Below are 17,109 nucleotides of genomic sequence, written 5' to 3' on the forward strand. Positions count from 1 at the left end.
GCGTGTCGCGAGACAAGTGGAATGTAGCTGTAAGTACTGTCGTTCTGTCCAGAGAGTCTTATACACATGTATAGTGATAAACTTGAACTATCCTGAAGCATTATAACTGCATGTTGACGCTCTGCAATGGCTCTGTTGTTTGTTTGCATGCTACCCTGTATCTTCTCACACGACAGCCCCATGACTCATGTTCCAATCGTCAAGTCACAATAATGACTTATTCCCGGCGGCTCCCACATGTCGAAGGATTTTAAAGCCTTGGCACCCTGTCTTTCCCACGAATGATTGACAGGAACAAGTGAGACGGGATGAAAATGGCGCAAATATCCGAAGATTCGCCAATGACGAAAAACAATCTGACCCATCAGAGTCAATAGCATGTCCACTTGCCGGAGCCGGACGGAAAAGATGAACCGAGAACAAGATCATTATCTCAGATCAACCCAGACAGTTTGTCTCAGGGGCTCATCTGAGAGTCGAACTCAATTGACCTTCTATCCTTGTGATTATGCTGCGGCCGCACAGCCACGGGGTGGCATCCAGATCTGAACCACATCGCCGGGAAGTGGCTAAATAATGCAGTAACCAGGGGTTGATCACATGCGTCTTCAGCTGTGTTATCTCGCATCTGTTAAGAACGGCGACATGCTCATTCTGGAAGCGCTTGCGATGGCGGAATAAAAGTCACTGTCTGAGCGGCGGCTTAACCCCTATAATGATAAGAAATATTTTTTAGTAGGCTTATGTCACTGATAACAGACGCCAGCCAATTGTCTGATGGATTGTGCGTTGACGAAATTCAGTGGATAAACCCCCAATTTATTTTCAGCCTTCTGGGGCGTTCCTCGTCCGACCTCGCAGAAAGAATTACTTTACGCAATATGATCATCAGCTAGATAATCAATCAATCACGAAATTTCACAGCGTCGCCCCACAGAAACTTTCTAAAAAGGAATTTGGAGTGCTAGTTCGTGGGTCCGTGGCTTACCAGTAACGCCGGGCCTAAGACTTGTCTCGTAATAGCGGCCGATTGACTCGCAGCCCCAAACGTCGAGACGAGGCTAGTAAACTCTATTTTACCCAGTGAAATGGGCAGGCTCCGATAATGCACCGGATGGGCTGATTAAGGGTCCCATGTTTTCCACGTGTCTACCCTGACGGTCTTGGGTCTGGATCACTGTTGATGGGTTCTTTTAACTGTTGACGTTCTGCACCCCTGACTGGCGCTGCAGATCTTGTCGTTCTTTTTTTTGTTACTTTTTCTTATAATCGATGCCCCGGATTTTGACTGTTTTGCTTTTTGGATCTGGGTGAAGACCCTTTTCAGTACTGACGATTTGGTATACGATTTTGCATCAGCAGCCATGCCGTCCCTCGATGCTGAGATGTGGGCGTGGTACGCCTTGACGGTGATTGTGGTGTTTGCGCGAATGTGAGGATATAGTCAGGCGTGTTGAGAATTGTTACTGACTTCCTACAGGGCGTCCCGTCGTATGTTGCTCGGGTCATTCAAGCGTATGTTGGCAGATGATTACCTCATGACGGTGACAATGGTTTGTATCTCTCTACCGTCTATCGAATTGATACTGACATCAGTAGATCACGTATACTGCCCTCTTGGCAATCGTCAGCGTCCTCACACGAACACCCACCAACCTCATCAATCCCGACGATCACATCGTACTCACCCCTGAAGACATCAAGCTCCGAGAATATGGATCGAAACTGGTACTCGTCACGGAACACATGCAGATGATTACCCTCTGGGGCGTCAAGGGCTGTCTACTGTTCATGTACAGCCGACTGACGTGAGTAGTCGCTCATCGCCAACACAGCCACTATTGACTAACGACTTTCAGAATGAGTTTGAAGCAAAACTTCTTGGTCAAGCTGGTGGCAGGATATGTCGTCGTTGGATTCGTTGTCATGCAGATCTTGTGGTTTGCTGCTTGGTGTCGGCCTTTTAATCACTACTGGCAGGTTCCTCCTGATGACTGTAAGGAAACCGTTGATAAGATAAGAGACTTGGACTAATGAATCGCAGTGAACTGTTCAGCTGAGACCAACCATATGATCACCAACGCCGTCATCAATATCTCTTCGGACATCATGATCATCATCCTTCCTATGCCTGTCTTTTTGCAATCTCAGCTGCCGCTCAAGAGAAAGATTATTCTCTGTGGTGTCTTTGCGCTTGGTATCTTTACTGTAAGTTCTCATCCACTAACTTCGTCTTGCCATTGTGATGTCAAACTGACTTGGCCTTCAGATACTGGCAGCAACCATGAGTAAGATCTACAGTCTCGGCGACCCCTACGGCACAGAATGGTCATATTGGTACATCCGCGAAGTCTCAACCGCCGTCATCGCCGCCAACCTCCCTCTCACATGGACCCTCCTGCAACGTGTCTTCCGCCTCGGTTCATTCCACGCCAAGTACGGAAAATCCTCCAACCAGCGCACCGGCGAAGGAACGTCCCGATTCCGATCAGCATACGGAAACCTCAGCAGTATGGATAGACGACCCAAGAAGACCACTTTTGTGGAACCTGGAATGAGTTTCTCAGAGAGTCAGGAAGAGATTAATGGGAAGGATATCCCGTTGAAGATTTATCAGAAGAACGAGGTTACTGTTAACATCACTACTGAAGAGGCGTCGCCCGATAAACGATCGCCATCACCACCTGGTCAGGCTGGATTAGAGAGGATCAATTTCGGGGAGGTAAATGCGCATGGCGGTAGTGAGAATGGTGATAAATCTGCGAATGAGATGGAGCTTGGTGTTGTTACCAAGGTCTATCATGGAGTATAATGGGTCAATGGGCTGACGAACTAGACATATAAACTTTCCCAAGTACAACTATTACAACCACTAATTGAAATATGAACTTCTTTCTCGCGAATACTACCAAAGTTCTTGTTGTCCTGCTGAAGCTGATTGGATGACTTCTTCGTCCAATTAAATCTCTTCTAGGTGCTTGAAAATACACAACTGTTCCACGTGACCTCAGCTCTCAGCCTCATGTCAAAGTCCAAGAACGCTTACTCCGCACCTCATCATCCATCCCTTGCTTGGGTGATCATGGATGCCCAAGGAAGCTCTTCGACAAGGGAACAATGTTCTCCAGAGTTAATCCCTTCGACCGGGCTCAGTGTTATATACGAGCCAGAGACGGATGCTCCTATAGTAGAGTAAGTAGCGAATGAGGCTATTTCAAGACCGCGCTGCTGAATATCCGTCAAGCATTATTATGGTTCATGGTCTGAAAGGCCACCCATATAAAACATGGCGACGCAAGCAAAATCCGAATAACATGGATAAGCCATCAACGCACCCCGAAAAAGAGGCACCGAAGCCGAGGACTTCGAAACGACTCGAACTTAGACAAGGCTTCAAGGCGTTCTTGAAAGGCTCGTCAAGCAGCAGCCGACAGGACAGCAGTCTCACAGAATCAACAAGCAACACTGTCCCAGCTCTAGAGAATGGTGATCTTACTGTTTTCTGGCCTGCTGATTTACTCCCGCAAAACTGCAAGAAGGCTCGAATTCTGACATTTGGTTATGATACGAAGATAACCAAGTTTACCTCTGGGCCGACTAACACAAACAGTATTTTCTCCCATGGCAAGGATTTTCTGTTCTCGCTGGGGCGCGAATACGTGCCAGACCGTCCTATGATATTTGTTGCTCACAGTCTCGGTGGAATCCTGGTGAAGGAGGTGACTATTTACTCCATCTTCATAAGTATACCCGCTGACCGCTTTAGATGCTCGCACTATCGTCAACTTCGGACACTCCAACACACAAAGGTGTTATCGAATCAACTGCAGCTGTCATATTCCTTGGCACGCCCCATCGAGGGAGTCCTGAACTGTCAGCCATTGGTGAGTGGGCAAGGTCAATGCTTAGTAGTCTGAAGTTCCAAACAACATCCACAATCTTAGACACTCTGGGCCTCAAGACTACAGACCTGGAACGCGCTCATGAAGCGTTCTGCAGACTTTGGCATCAGTATGATTTTCAGGTCAAGACCTTTCAAGAAAGCTTTGGTCTTACTGGAATCGACCTGGGTGTCTTGGGAAACAAGGTCGTACCTCATGAGTCTTCCTTGATTGGGGACCCGAGGGAACATGCAGAGACTCTGCAGGCCAATCATAAGCAGATGAGTCGCTTCAGTAGTGCTCAGGACCCGAACTACATCAAGGTTGCTGGGGAGATTAAGGATTTCTATACCGCCATCGATAACGCTCACTCTAGGATCTCGTTAACTCCGGAGCTAACTCAGATTCTTGAAATGAAAGCTGGTCAGAAAAAGAGGTCTCTTTCTGATGAGGGTTCCCTGGATGACCTAGACCAGAAAGTGCTCGACGACCTTCTCGCAGCACTACGCTTCGATGGAATGAATACTCGCCGGGAGTGTATCTTGACACCTGCCGTGAATACCGGACAATGGCTATTCCAAGACCAGACATTCCGTCTTTGGACGACTACAACTGATCCAAGCCAGCATCTACTCTTGATCAAAGGAAAGCCAGGAGCAGGCAAGTCAACCTTGATGAAAGAGCTTGCACGACGTATGCAACGTAGTGAGAGAAGAGGCGATATCTGTGCCAGCTTCTTCATTGATGCTGGTGGCGAGCTCCTGCAACGGTGCCCGGCTGGGATATTCCGATCATTGCTCTACCAGCTTTTGTTGCAGAGCGGAATATGCAGCCCGGCCACACAGGCGACCTTTGCGAGGCGGATCTTGATCTGTAGCATCAAGGATGCTATAATTAACACCGCTCTGCCTTCGGTAGAGTGGAGCCAGAGTCTTCTAGCAAACTTGCTTACAGAAACGCTTGTATTTCTAGCGTCGTTGGGTAAACCGGTATTTATCTTCGTAGATGCACTTGACGAATTAAGTGCTGAGATGCAGCGACAGCAGGTTGACTTCTGGAGTCTCCAGCAACTATGCTTTCAGGGGCTAAGGGGGCCAAGAATCTGCTTATCCTGCAGACATTTTCCAAACATTGCCGTTGCTGGCTGTCTAGAATTGGCCTTGGATGCTTACAACCAGGGAGATATCCTGAATTACATCACACAGCGACTCAATGCGCGAATCTCCGCACAAGAAGAACCCTGGAGGAGAGAACTGACGAACAGGATCTGCGCTCTATCATCAGGTGTTTTCCTCTGGGTCGCCTTGGTGGTGGACGAAACTCTCGCCAGTTATGATAAGGGCACCAGTTTACTTGAGCTTGTCCGGCGCGTCCACGAAATGCCAGCAGAGCTCGAGAAGCTGTATGGGAAGATGTTGACAATAACCGCATTCGGGAATCCTCTAGTGGTGGGAAAGATGTTCCAGTGGGTCCTTGCAGCAAACAGACCGCTGCGGCTTGATGAGTGGCATCATATACTCGCTTTTATCCAGCCGTCGAAACCAGCCTCGCTTGCGAACTGGCGAAAATCAGAGTCTTATACCGAGAATGATCATCAGCTTGAAAGGAAGATTAAAAGTCTATCGAGAGGTCTATTGGAAGTCAGCAGCAAGCAGCACGATATCCTGGCGGAGAAGAACGCAGAAGTGTCATCGATCAATGCTGGTGCTGGATCTCTGGACCATGAAGAGGGCTCAGCACGCGTCGTGCGTGTTATCCACCAGTCTGTTTACGACTTCTTCATATACAAAGGAGGATTCAGGAACCTGGGCTTGGAGAGCGTCAACCCTCTTGCAGATTGCCATTGCACCATCGCAAACACTTGTATCGACTACCTGTTCATCCCTGAGCTGGATGAGTACGTTGTTGCTCGACAACACGTAGACATGGCAAGTTTAGTCAGTGCCTCATTATGCTCTGAGACCTCTTTTAGAACTGAAGAAGCTCCAAAGGTTGAAGCTCAGCGACAGGGACGAGGTTCTAGGCATACCTTTGAGGGCTTGGAGGCATTGCGCCCCTGGCAGCCTCTTGAGGTCGTTGAGAACTGGCTGGCTGGAGGGGCTTTATCTTCATACACAGGCTCCATTACAGGTTCTGCAAAACATTCTGTCTCGAGTGAGTCTCTTGCCACTGCTACATCGCGGGTTCTGGACGACTACCCAGCTCTACTCGTATATACGATCACAGAAATCATGCAACACATCGAGTTTGCAAAGCTGGACCTTAATCCCACCCAGAAAACACAGAATCTCATGGCGAGATTGGGAGACGATGCTATCTGGAAACGTCTCCGAGCACTACAGCAGGAGAAGCGCACGCGAAAAAGAACCGCCGAATGGATTGAAGCGGTTACGCGTAATCGGTTACCCTCGTATCCAAAGTTAGTAGCACTATCATGAGCTTATTGAGAGAAGCTGACAGGCAACTAACTATTCATAGTAGGATATCCACGCGACTCCCACCCCCAGCAAATGGACCAAGAAGCCCTAGAAGTATCACGAGTTTTAGCTCGGCGAGTAGTTTTAGCCATCAGAGTTATAAGTCCCATGTAGACAAGAAAGACTAACTGAACAGGCCGAGTTGGATGACTTGAATGATGGATGATCTTGACAGACATTGGCTCTTGGACCAAAATTTAGAGTCTCCAATTCTAGCAGCGAATGGCTTGACGCTAAGGTTGGTCACTTCCCGGGCCGGATCTCGTCCTCGGATGTCGTATGTGGATCATCCACGCCCGGATCTCGTCCCTCGGGGAGTTCACCCCCAATTTTCTGGGGTAAACCACAATTTCAGTGGCTCCAACAAGGATCTACCATCAAAATCGCACCAATTCGTCAAACAATCCCAACCATCACGACATCTCTACCACTCGCCATATAAGTCTATCGCTCCAGCCTTCATCATGACAACTTAATCACAAGCATATCTCCATCATGGGCGTCTTTACAAAGTTCCGCTTCTTCAATCGACGACTCGCGCTGTCATGCGTGCTCATCGCCGTGTCGACGTTTAATTATGGATTTGACAACCAGGCATTTGCGACGACGCAGGCGATGGATGCGTTTGATAAGCAGTTTGGCGTTTGGAATGAGAAGACGGGGACGTATATTCTTGAGCCGTCGTGGCTTTCGCTGTTTAACAGTTTGAACTATATCGGTTTTGCTGCTGGTGAGTCCAGCGCGAGGTTTGGCTGTGCTTTGCTGACGATGTGCAGGTGTTCTTATTGGAACTTGGATCTCTTCACGATGGGGTCGACGATGGTGCATGTTCGTCATGAGCGTGTATGCCCTTGGTACAGCGACTATCGCTGTCACGTCTTTCCATCGTGAGCAGATCATGGCAGCTCGAATTCTCAATTACGTCTACGTCGGCATGGAGCTTGGTGTTGTTCCAACCTTTCAGTCCGAAATCGGTACGCATACCACAACATACAGCCACTTCCATCGCTAACAATAACAGTTCCCGCTCAAGCTCGTGGCTTCATGGTCGGATCGTACCAACTTAGCCTCGCGGTCGGCGGCCTCGTCATCAATAGCATCTGCTTCGGAACAAGCTCTCTCCCCGACAACCGCGCCTGGCGAATCCCTCTCGGCATGTTCTACATCGTGCCTAGTATTGTCGTGGCAGGCATCTGGTTCGTTCCCGAGTCGCCGCGATGGCTGCTTCGAAAGAATAGAGTCGAAGAGGCGCGAAAGAGTCTCCAACAAATCCGCGAAGGAGCTTTTACAGATGAAGAGATCGACGCTGAGTTCACGGAACTCAAGGTCTCTTTGGAGCAGGAGACTGAGCAGGGACGATTCGTTGAGCTTCTGAGGGGTATTAACCTGAAGCGAACTCTCATTGTTATGGCCGTCAACTTTTATCAGCAGGCTGGTGGTCAAGCTTTCGTGTCGCAGTATGGTACTATTTACGTCAAGTCTCTTGGGACCATCAACCCATTTGGCTTCAGTTTAATCACATCCGCCATCAGCATCATTTCAATTACCTGCATCCTTCTTTGGACTGATATCGTTGGTAGACGGTATGTTATTTGCCTACCTTGGAGTGCCAACTGAAGCTGACCAATATCTAGTGTCCTCATGATGGCATCGTCTATCACCATGTTTGTTGCCATGATGACGATGGGGGGTCTTGGTATCGTATCTCCTGTGGATGATTCGAGGAAGAAGGGCGTGATCAGCATGATGGCTGTGTTTGCCTCCGGTTTCGGAATGGGGTGGGCACCGCTCGTCTACGTCGTCACCACTGAGCTCTCGGCTCTCCGGCTCCGTGATCTCACATCGCGAGTTGGCTTCACCACCAATGTCATCATGAAGTAAGCCCACCACCCACTTCCTCTCTATCCAGTGCTAACAGATTCTTCTAGCTTCACTGTCAACTTCAGCATCCCATATCTCATCTACGACAAGTACGCTGGCTTGAACAGCAAAGTTGGCTTCATCTTTGGAGGCATCATGGCTACTGCCCTCGTGTTTGTTTACTTCTGTGTTCCTGAGTGCAAGGGTAAAACGCTGGAACAAGTCGATTTCCTGTTCAACCAAGGTGTTCCGATCCGACAGTTTGGAAAGGTTGATGCGGCGGAGATGATGCGCGCTACACAGGAGGAAGATGGATTGGGCAAGGTGCATTCTGATGGCAAGGATAATACCGTGACAGCGGAACGGCGAGTCTAAGTCATCAGTAAACATGTATCGAAGCTGGGGGGCGATGTTCGGAGATCTTGGTATCATGTATTGAACTTTTCAACTAGCTACTTAATATTGGGGTGCATTGGCATCAGTATAAGCATTCATCTGGAGGTCAAAGGGATCCAACGGGAAACCGAGTTCCTGGTCTCCGAACACCAAGTTAGTCGAATTGATCGAGTCATAATTGATGAGTGGATATCCCATTGATGAGAATGAGCCCAGAGATCCGTCCCCAGTTGACCCAGTCAGACCCTGTTCATCACCCTGAATTGGGAAAGACCAAATATCTTGCCCACTAGAGTTCTCTAGTACCGTGGGCTCAAGGGACGTCTCCGGTATCTCTTCGTCAGTATTGGACTCTGGTGGTCGGATAGCGGGATCTTCCTCCTCTTCATCGTCCGGAGCAAAAGCATGCTTAGAACGACGATGCAGCTTCTCCTGTAGGCGGAGAGTCCCCGGCGAAGCGCTACTGGTGTATTTGTCAGTTGGTAGACTTGAGTAATGATCGTTGAAACATACGGTGAGCCAGGAGATATGTGTCTCGTCCCCAATCGTGGTATTAGATTCTCGATATCAGTAATCTACACTCATGTCAGCTTCTCGACGCTTAAAGAACGAGGCGAATACTTACGCATGATCCAACCCACCCGACCTCAGCTCGACTTCGTGACACGATAAGCAGTATATCAATAAACTTCTGCTTGATCACCGACAGTGATGACTCCCCGTGTAATGGCAGTAGAGCAGCCAGATGATCTACCATCTTGACAAACTGGTACGTCACTACCGCAAAGGTTGGTGTCCCGACACGACTACTCGTCTCCATCTGTCTGACCTTGGACCACATGTCTATATATCTCAACGCAGTCTGCAGACATTGTTGCTGGCAGTAGTCGATAAATTCTCTTGGTGTTTGGTTCACTGCTTCTGGTGATACGGCCTCTCGAATACCAGGAATGAGAAACCGGTGAAGATCGCAGCGAGAACTGAATAGAATGGTATGGAGGGTTGTATATGTGCGTGCTTCCTCTGAATGACACATTATCATAAGCCTGTTTTCGTTGAGTTGCAGTTCATCTGGCAGTGACTCTTCGAAGGATGTCAGTTCTAGATCAAGAGAGCGTAGCTGTCCTCGGCTAAGATAGGGGCTGGTCCCACTCAATATAACCTGTCTGGTATATCTTGTCCCTGTCAGCAAAACCCTTCATGCATGATATGGTGTCTTACCTCAAAACTCTATCTCGAATGTCATACAGCCGCATCAAGTACGCCAAGACGTTCAAATCTGTATCATTCTCGCTCTTACTCCGTAGAAACGGCGCTTTTGACTTTGAACCAAGTTGGAAGTTATGATGACTGCTCGGTAACCGGATATGCATCCTTTGCGTCGGACAAACAGTGAGGTCCTCAATACCACCAGAGAAGACTTTATCAACAACATATATGGACCACATCAATCGCCGAAGGCACTCTTGTCTGACTGGATCAATGGCCGGACGTTCATAGTTGAGCCTCTTGGTGAAAGCGACCCTCGATGCGATCGAAAGAAGAACCCAGACATCCCCAGTGAACCGCATGGAAAAGAGGAATTTGATCACAAGCATTAGAGCCTGAAGCTTTGGTACTGACATGTCACCCATTTGATTGACCAACTCATGCTGAACTTGTTTTATCCAGTTATGCGCTGGTGAGCTCTCCGAGTGATATGTTGGTGTGAGCCGGAGTGCTGAAGCGCAGATGGCTTTTAATAAGGTCTTTTCGAGCTTGCCCTGACTCCATTCTGCGATCGTTGTAGCTCGATGAAGAAAGACACAGTCGGCGATGTCGGATTTGTCAAAGTATGTATCCAGATATTGACGTATGGTATCTCGACTCTCAAGTTCAAAAACCCTTCCTGAATGTTAGCGAGAGGAAGCGATCTGCGGACACGGAACATACCGCTGCGCATCGCCAGCTACACCAGCAGAGATGTCCATTGGTGATGCCTGACTGGGTACTGATCCATAGTGTGACTGGGAAGTACTCGCCGGCGAAGTCTGTACTTCCATGCCAATATCGACACTAGAACTCCCCGGTTCACCACCGAATACACAATCCTGCCCTTGTGACTGACATCGGTTACAAGGACATGTCCCCGAACACTTGGACTTAGCACTCCGACAAGCCGCACAAGCCCTCAGAATCCTCCGCCTCTTGATACCCGCCTGCGTCAAGTCATCCCCATGACCATCCGACATTTCAATACTATCGCTCGCGACATAACTACACGTCAATTCCAACCGCTCACAGCGTATACATCCTGTGATTCGTCGATCGCATTTAACCTGATGACCTAGATTAGTGGAGAACCCCGCAAACTGTAACAAGAGCACGAACCTTTCTCCTGCGACATTGTTTACACGCGAGTTGCGGGGCTGATCTTTCCATTGTACGAGATCCGAACGAGTTCCTTGGTTTGAGTCAGGAGTGGGGTTGTTTAGGTCTTTACATAGCTGGGTTTCAAGCACGTCAGGCCGAGGCTGAATGACGAGGGGGCGAGATCCGGAGAACGAGATCCGAAGCTAAGTTACGCGAGGGTGCTAGCTCATGACTAGATAACTACGACTACAAACTCAGCACCGAAGGTTGAATCTCTTGATCATAGCAATTCACAATGTCACAATCTCATCGTCTTCCTCCGAAACCACTGCCTTTGAAGGTTGATTCCAAAAATGGAGGAGACAGGCCGAATTACATCATTTTTATGCCTGATCAGTTGAGATATGACTCTCTCGGCTGTACAACTGGCCCCGATTCTGAGATCAAGACGCCGAATATCGATGCATTCGCTGCAAGGGGGAGTCTTTTCACCAATTGTTTCACGCAGGCTTCTGTGTGTTCGCAATCGAGATGTAGCATGTTCACTGGAACGTACCCTCATGTCAGTGGTCATCGAAGTCTCGAGAACCTTATCAAGCCATGGGAACCAAATATCTTTCGGAGTCTGAAGGAGTCGGGATATCATGTTGCGTGCCTTGCACCACGAGGCGACACTTTTGCACCGACTGTCACGGAGCTGAGTCTTAGTGAATACGGGTTCCTTGAAACACCAGAGTTTACGCCAAAGTTTGCTGGTGGTGGACGAGAGGTGGATGAGAGTATTTGGGGACGATTGTTTTATCGTGGATTGAGAGATGCGGATAAAGCTTTGGACTATGATGAAGCTGTGGTGAGATCTGCTTTGACGTGGTTGGATTGTCCTCCTACGGATAAGCCATGGGTTCTTTTCGTGCCTCTCATCTTTCCTCACTGCCCCTTCCAAGTTGAGGAGCCGTACTTTTCTATGTATGATCGCTCCAAAGTCTCCAGTGTTGAAGCGACGGTCGACAAGAAGACGGGATATGAACCGCGGTATATGAAGTCAATTCGGGAGAAGTATGGTACACATCGCGCCACGGATGAGATTTGGAGGGAGATCAAGGCGACATACTATGGTATGATCACACGCCTGGATGATCAGTTCGGTCGAGTGCTCACAAAGGTCGATGAGCTTGGTATTTGGAAGGACACTGTTACCATGTTCTTCACTGACCATGGAGAATATCTTGGTGATCATGGGCTCATTGAGAAGTGGCCTTCAGGTCTCTCAGAGACACTGGTTCACGAACCTCTTATCATTGGCGGCGCGGGACTGCCAGAGGGAAAGAGGATTCATGCAATGACGGAAATGGTGGACTTGGTACCGACGATGCTGGAGACGTCGGGAATCGGAGAATCATTCGCTCACAATGGACTCTCATGGATTCCTCTTCTCTGCGGCGATGCCAAAACGCACAAACAGTACTCTTTCTCTGAAGGTGGTTTCCTAACATCCGAGGAGCCCATTCTCGAACAAGCGCCATACCCCTATGATCTCAAAGCCGGGCTTCAGCACGAGGATACCACGTTGGTTGGAAAAGCTATTTCACTGAGAGATGAGAACTGGACTTACGTGTACCGACTGTACGAGCCGGCGGAGCTGTATCATCGACATAACGATCCTCATGAGCTTTATAATCTGGCTCAAGATCCGGAGTATAAAGAGTTGGCGGACAAGTATGAGAAGGCAACCCTGAAGTGGTTGTTGGAGGGGGCTGATGTCATGCCTTGGACGAAAGATCCGAGATTCCCGGAGGTTAAGTTGAAGAGTCCGAGGGAGCAGATGGAGGAGAGGCTGAAGCAGGTCAAGAGCGATTGAGTCAATTCAAATTAGACAGATCAGGTCTTAAATACATTATAAAGGAGGATTCAGGAAAGGATAGACGTTTGCAGAAACATTAAACTCAATCGATAGTAACTTGATTCAAAAAGGCCCATGATGAGAGGCGTTCATAAACAATATAGTACCAATAAAATGGTAACGAGCTTACACATCAAGGATAAGAATACAAAAGACCAAATACAAAAGAAAGATCAATGATTGACTGCTACACGTGTATGCAAAGAAATAACCTGCGCCCAATCCGGTAAACCTCAAACAGCGCTTATAGAACCTCACGAACAGGCAAGCTCCAGTTCTCAGGATGCTTCCACTTGGTCTCCATCTTCTCCCCATCCAACTTAAGAGCATCACCGAAAGACGCTGACTCGACTCTATGATGTCCACCAACCGAGCTCTGCGCATTTCGAAGAATTGAGAGGTAAAACGACTCATCCTTGTCGTCCTCACCAGCCTTGCTTTGGTGGCTGTGATGAGCCCACTTCAGCCTCTTAGCCTGGTCCGTAACCAACTCGGCAAGATCATCACGGCCTGAAATGGCATCGTTGTCCATGTTGCCAATTTGCTCAAGGAGATGAACATGGATGTCGCGTGCTGCCTTGTGATTCCCGCATGTGTTGTGAAAGCTTGCGCGGAGAGTCTCACAGTCGACTGTGAGGTGGTGAAGAGAGCCATAGACGTCGCGAAGGTTGTAGCAGATGCTCTCGATGAGGGACATGGCTGCTGATTGATGGCCAGCGGCGAACTTGACCTCGCAAAGTCGACGACCAGTAGCAACAGTCGCAGCTCCGGACCAGTTACGGCTCATGCGTGTATCCCAGAGGTACTGAAGGATACGTTCAAGCATGGAGAAGTTCTTCCTCTCACCAAGAAGACGAATGATGACGTTCAATTGATCAAAAGGAATGGTACCAAAGTCGATGTCAAGACGACCTACCTTGAGAACTTCGACCAGAATCTCCGATGAGATTTGCTGGAGCTCAAGAATAACGTGATCGTGATCATGAGTGTGACGACGCGAGAACGACTCTGAGATCTTGAATGCGAGTTTGACAACATGAGAGTGCTTCGTCTTAGTGAGTTGCCGGAAGTAAACTTGCGACCACTTCAACAGCTGAAGCGAAACCTTGAAGTCCTTAGCCTTGTAGACCTGAAGACTAACTTCAACCAAACGCTCAAGAATGTCAATATGCACAATCTTCTTGTTAACATTGGAAAGAGTCAGCTCAAAAAGCTGCCAGAGAGACTCAGAAGACACGGATGTTGAGCAGAAGCCCTTGAACATCTCCCACATATCTGTACGGAGCTTTCGCACCTCAGTTTGTCGACCCTTGAGTTCGAGGAAGGCGATGAGACGGGCACCAGCTGCGAGACGCATGTGGATAGGACGGCTTGAGGTCCTGGCGGATACGGACCATGCTTCGTAGAGACAGGTCTCAGTGTAGACATCACGAATGATGATGTCGAGCATGTTCTCGCGTTCATAGCCGCAGAGAAGTTGCTCAAAGGCGTGGATGAAGATGAAGCAGCGTCGATCGAGATGAGCAAGACGATCTTCGTGACCGAAGCCACAGAAGCCCTCGACCTTGCTCTTCTCACCCATGAGGACCTCTTCCTTGAGAGTTTGGATGAACTTGATACCAAACTCGACGGAAGATAACTCACGATACATCTTGGACAAGCTGCGAGCAATGTCGAAGAGGACAATCTCATTGCGCTCTTCGACGAGAAGGCCGACGATGTACTCCTCGATGACCTTGATGGCAACAGAGATACTCTCGCGACGCTTCTGCTTGCGATGATAGTCGACGATGCGGGTAAGTGCTACCAAGACCTTCTCGTGGGAGTAGGAGAGTTCCCATTTGAGGGAGACGAATGAGTCGATGAGGAGGGTTTCGGCGCGATGGCCAAGATCGCAGTGACTCTCAAAGAGAACTGACAGGCGATACTTGGCAATCTCGAGAAGAGCGATGATGGAGTCGCCCTCGTCACAGCAGTGGATGTCGAATTGACACAGCTCCTCGTAGATAGAAACAGCTTCGACGTATCGAACCGTGTCAATCTCAAGGATCTTGGCGAACTCAATGCTCGCGCGGATGTAGTACGCATGAGTAGCACCAAAGTCCGCAAGAATGACAGCTCTAAAGCTCTCAGCCAGATGAAGGCGCTCAGTATGTTGCTCATGAACACCAAGAATTATGAGATACTCCTGATACACCTCGAACCACTGCTCAGAGCTGATGATCTCGTGGTTATGACGATGCTTCTCAATTGAGTTCCAGAGGAAGCGGAACCAAGTGAGAGTCTCGGAGTGTTCGCTGTGTGACTTGTGAAGAGAAAGGCAGACTTTCATGAGGATGGAGATGTAGGCTGGGGGACAGGAGTCAAGACCAAAGTCGCCGAAACCACGAAGGATAATGAGGAGTGAGTCAACGGACCCGTGACATTCGAGCCAGTGGTTGAGATGACACATGTGAAACTCCGCCTTGAGCTGCGTAAGCCTGAGAATGATGATCTCAAAGCGAGACTCGAATTGGGCCACGATAGTCTTCTCACTTCCACTTGAGCGATGGGTGCCGAAAGATGCAGTGATGTCAACAACAATGTCAACAATCATAGCGAGGGAAGACTGGAAGATAGAAGTAACCCTATGCGAAGCATGGCTCGCCTCCAACTTCTCCACCATCTTAACAACAGTCGCCATCGCATCATCAAGAACCGTAAAGAAACGCTCAACAGCAAAAGAATACTTCCCAGCAAACCCAAGAAGGGTCTTACACGACGAAAGAACAAGCGCAGAGCTATCATAAGTCGATACCTCAATCATCTTGATTGCCGTCATGATCTTGTCAAACTTTTTCGCAAAGGCCTCAGCTTTCTTGAGCGTTTTGTCAAGACGACTTCCCTTCTCCGGCATGTATCGCAATCTCTCGTTGGTGACCATGGCGAGAAACTCCTTTGATGTGACGGAGCGTGCAAAGTCGAGAGATTTACCGCAGACGCGGGCATATCTGTCGATAGCCCTCTGCATGTGCGAGTCAAGCTCGAATGAGAACCCTTCGTAATCTGCTCCGTGTTTCCAGATAGCTTGCGTGTCGTATAACTCGCTTGCATAAGAGGAAGAAGAGAAAGAAAAGTCTCGCTTGGAGATTATAGACATGGCCTGGGATGCATGGCGCGTCGTTGCGCTGGAGAAGTCGCGGTGGGAGAGAACAGTTGTCGTGCCGGTGCCGTACTCAAAAACTGAAGACCGAGCGGGCGCGACGATGCTTTCGGTGTCGTGGTGGTGGATTATACTCTCGGCGGGCTCGTCGTCTGATGAAACGGAGCCGGAGCGGATAGGGCGCGTTTGAACGGTGGTGAGCCAGTTGGACTTGACGTTTGATGGAGCTGACTCCAGCTGGTGGACTAGAGAGGTCAGTGGGAGAAGGGATAAGAAGGGAAGAAGACGTACGTTTGGCTTGGCTGAGCATGTTGTCTGTTTCGCGGCCGAAGAAGATATCTGCAAACATGAGCACTGCCTTCGAGGATGGCATTGAAGCGAGGACCATCGTGGACCATATATCTAGTGATGAAGGAGCTTATCTGTCTTCACGCTACAGATGCGCTCCAGACCTTGATCGCCATGCTGAGGCAGGGTGTTCCTCATGAACTAGTGGTTTGAGGAGAGCTGGACGGTGAGACAATACGAAGCCCAGAATGTGACGCCCTGGAGTTCATTTCCACCTCGTCAGCCATATCACCCCAATAGTCCTTCGATATCTCACCTCGAATTGCATATCACACTCTTGAGGCTTCATCACATGAACTGGCTATCCCTGAAATTGGGTTGAGCCGAGACCCTTATCTTCAGCTGTTGCTCGGGTAAGCCACAACGCCACGAAACAGACTATTGGCTCTAGAATTGGGCCATGTCTCAATATGTGATTCAACGCCAGGCTGAAGGTCAGCTCGCCACGAGGGAGTTAAGGTATGTGGCAAAAATTGAGAGACGCGCCGTGCCGCGATTGAGTATGGGGAACTTGAACGCCTGTACTTTAGATAAATCTGTTTCGAGGGTCATCCCCTGGGATGGGTTGAGAAGAGCGTATGGCAGATCATTCAATTGAACTTCCATAGTGCGATGGAATTAACAGCAAGAACTAAACTTGAAGCCATCATGAATTGGCCTTCTCAATTTCATTATTGAATTTCCGAATTAAATTCTCGTTAATCGCGCCTTGACTCCCTGGCCTTGGCTGGCACGCGTTCAGCCAGCCGGGGT

The 17,109-nt window shown here is 49.0% G+C and overlaps 4 protein-coding genes across 4 annotated transcripts; 2 read left to right on the forward strand and 2 right to left on the reverse strand.

Moving 5' to 3' along the window:
* The first annotated feature begins 1,187 nt into the window (after positions 1-1,187).
* Positions 1,188-8,985, forward strand: FOBCDRAFT_167034 (and other transporter-domain-containing protein). Its single transcript, XM_031187654.3, has 16 exons — positions 1,188-1,432; positions 1,481-1,553; positions 1,600-1,808; positions 1,860-1,996; positions 2,045-2,208; positions 2,270-2,794; positions 3,019-3,152; positions 3,245-3,719; positions 3,890-6,282; positions 6,330-6,454; positions 6,562-6,635; positions 6,842-7,088; positions 7,135-7,332; positions 7,380-7,941; positions 7,993-8,235; positions 8,287-8,985. Exons 1-16 carry the CDS (start codon positions 1,365-1,367, stop codon positions 8,591-8,593), a joined length of 5,934 nt encoding a protein of 1,977 aa, XP_031034919.3. The 5' UTR covers positions 1,188-1,364; the 3' UTR covers positions 8,594-8,985.
* Positions 8,675-11,000, reverse strand: FOBCDRAFT_205675 (uncharacterized protein; the record flags this gene model as incomplete). The annotated part of the gene is made up of 6 exons (XM_059609156.1): positions 8,675-9,074; positions 9,128-9,189; positions 9,240-9,789; positions 9,836-10,498; positions 10,547-10,907; positions 10,985-11,000. 6 exons carry the CDS (start codon positions 10,998-11,000, stop codon positions 8,675-8,677), a joined length of 2,052 nt encoding a protein of 683 aa, XP_059465666.1.
* Positions 11,001-11,241: 241 nt separating this feature from the next.
* On the forward strand, positions 11,242-13,056 carry FOBCDRAFT_263636 (alkaline-phosphatase-like protein). Its single transcript, XM_031187651.3, has one exon. It carries the CDS (start codon positions 11,262-11,264, stop codon positions 12,822-12,824), a length of 1,563 nt encoding a protein of 520 aa, XP_031034916.2. The 5' UTR covers positions 11,242-11,261; the 3' UTR covers positions 12,825-13,056.
* Positions 13,053-16,396, reverse strand: FOBCDRAFT_188580 (uncharacterized protein; the record flags this gene model as incomplete). The annotated part of the gene is made up of 2 exons (XM_031187650.3): positions 13,053-16,253; positions 16,300-16,396. The coding sequence occupies 2 exons, from the start codon at positions 16,394-16,396 to the stop codon at positions 13,111-13,113; spliced, it is 3,240 nt and encodes a 1,079-aa protein (XP_031034915.2). The 3' UTR covers positions 13,053-13,110.
* Positions 16,397-17,109: the final 713 nt, after the last annotated feature.

This window comes from Fusarium oxysporum, chromosome VIII (assembly GCF_013085055.1).
Source record: "Fusarium oxysporum Fo47 chromosome VIII, complete sequence".
Classification (NCBI taxonomy): domain Eukaryota; kingdom Fungi; phylum Ascomycota; class Sordariomycetes; order Hypocreales; family Nectriaceae; genus Fusarium; species Fusarium oxysporum.

Bases quoted from the DNA above. Each gene is read 5' to 3' on its own strand.
- FOBCDRAFT_263636 (XM_031187651.3), top strand. From the start codon at position 11,262: ATGTCACAATCTCATCGTCTTCCTCCGAAACCACTGCCTTTGAAGGTT.
- FOBCDRAFT_167034 (XM_031187654.3), top strand. From the start codon at position 1,365: ATGCCGTCCCTCGATGCTGAGATGTGGGCGTGGTACGCCTTGACGGTG. The intron at 3,153-3,244 runs GTGTTATATACG...ATATCCGTCAAG, and splicing joins AATCCCTTCGACCGGGCTCA to CATTATTATGGTTCATGGTC. The intron at 6,636-6,841 runs GTATGTGGATCA...CTTAATCACAAG, and splicing joins GGATCTCGTCCTCGGATGTC to CATATCTCCATCATGGGCGT.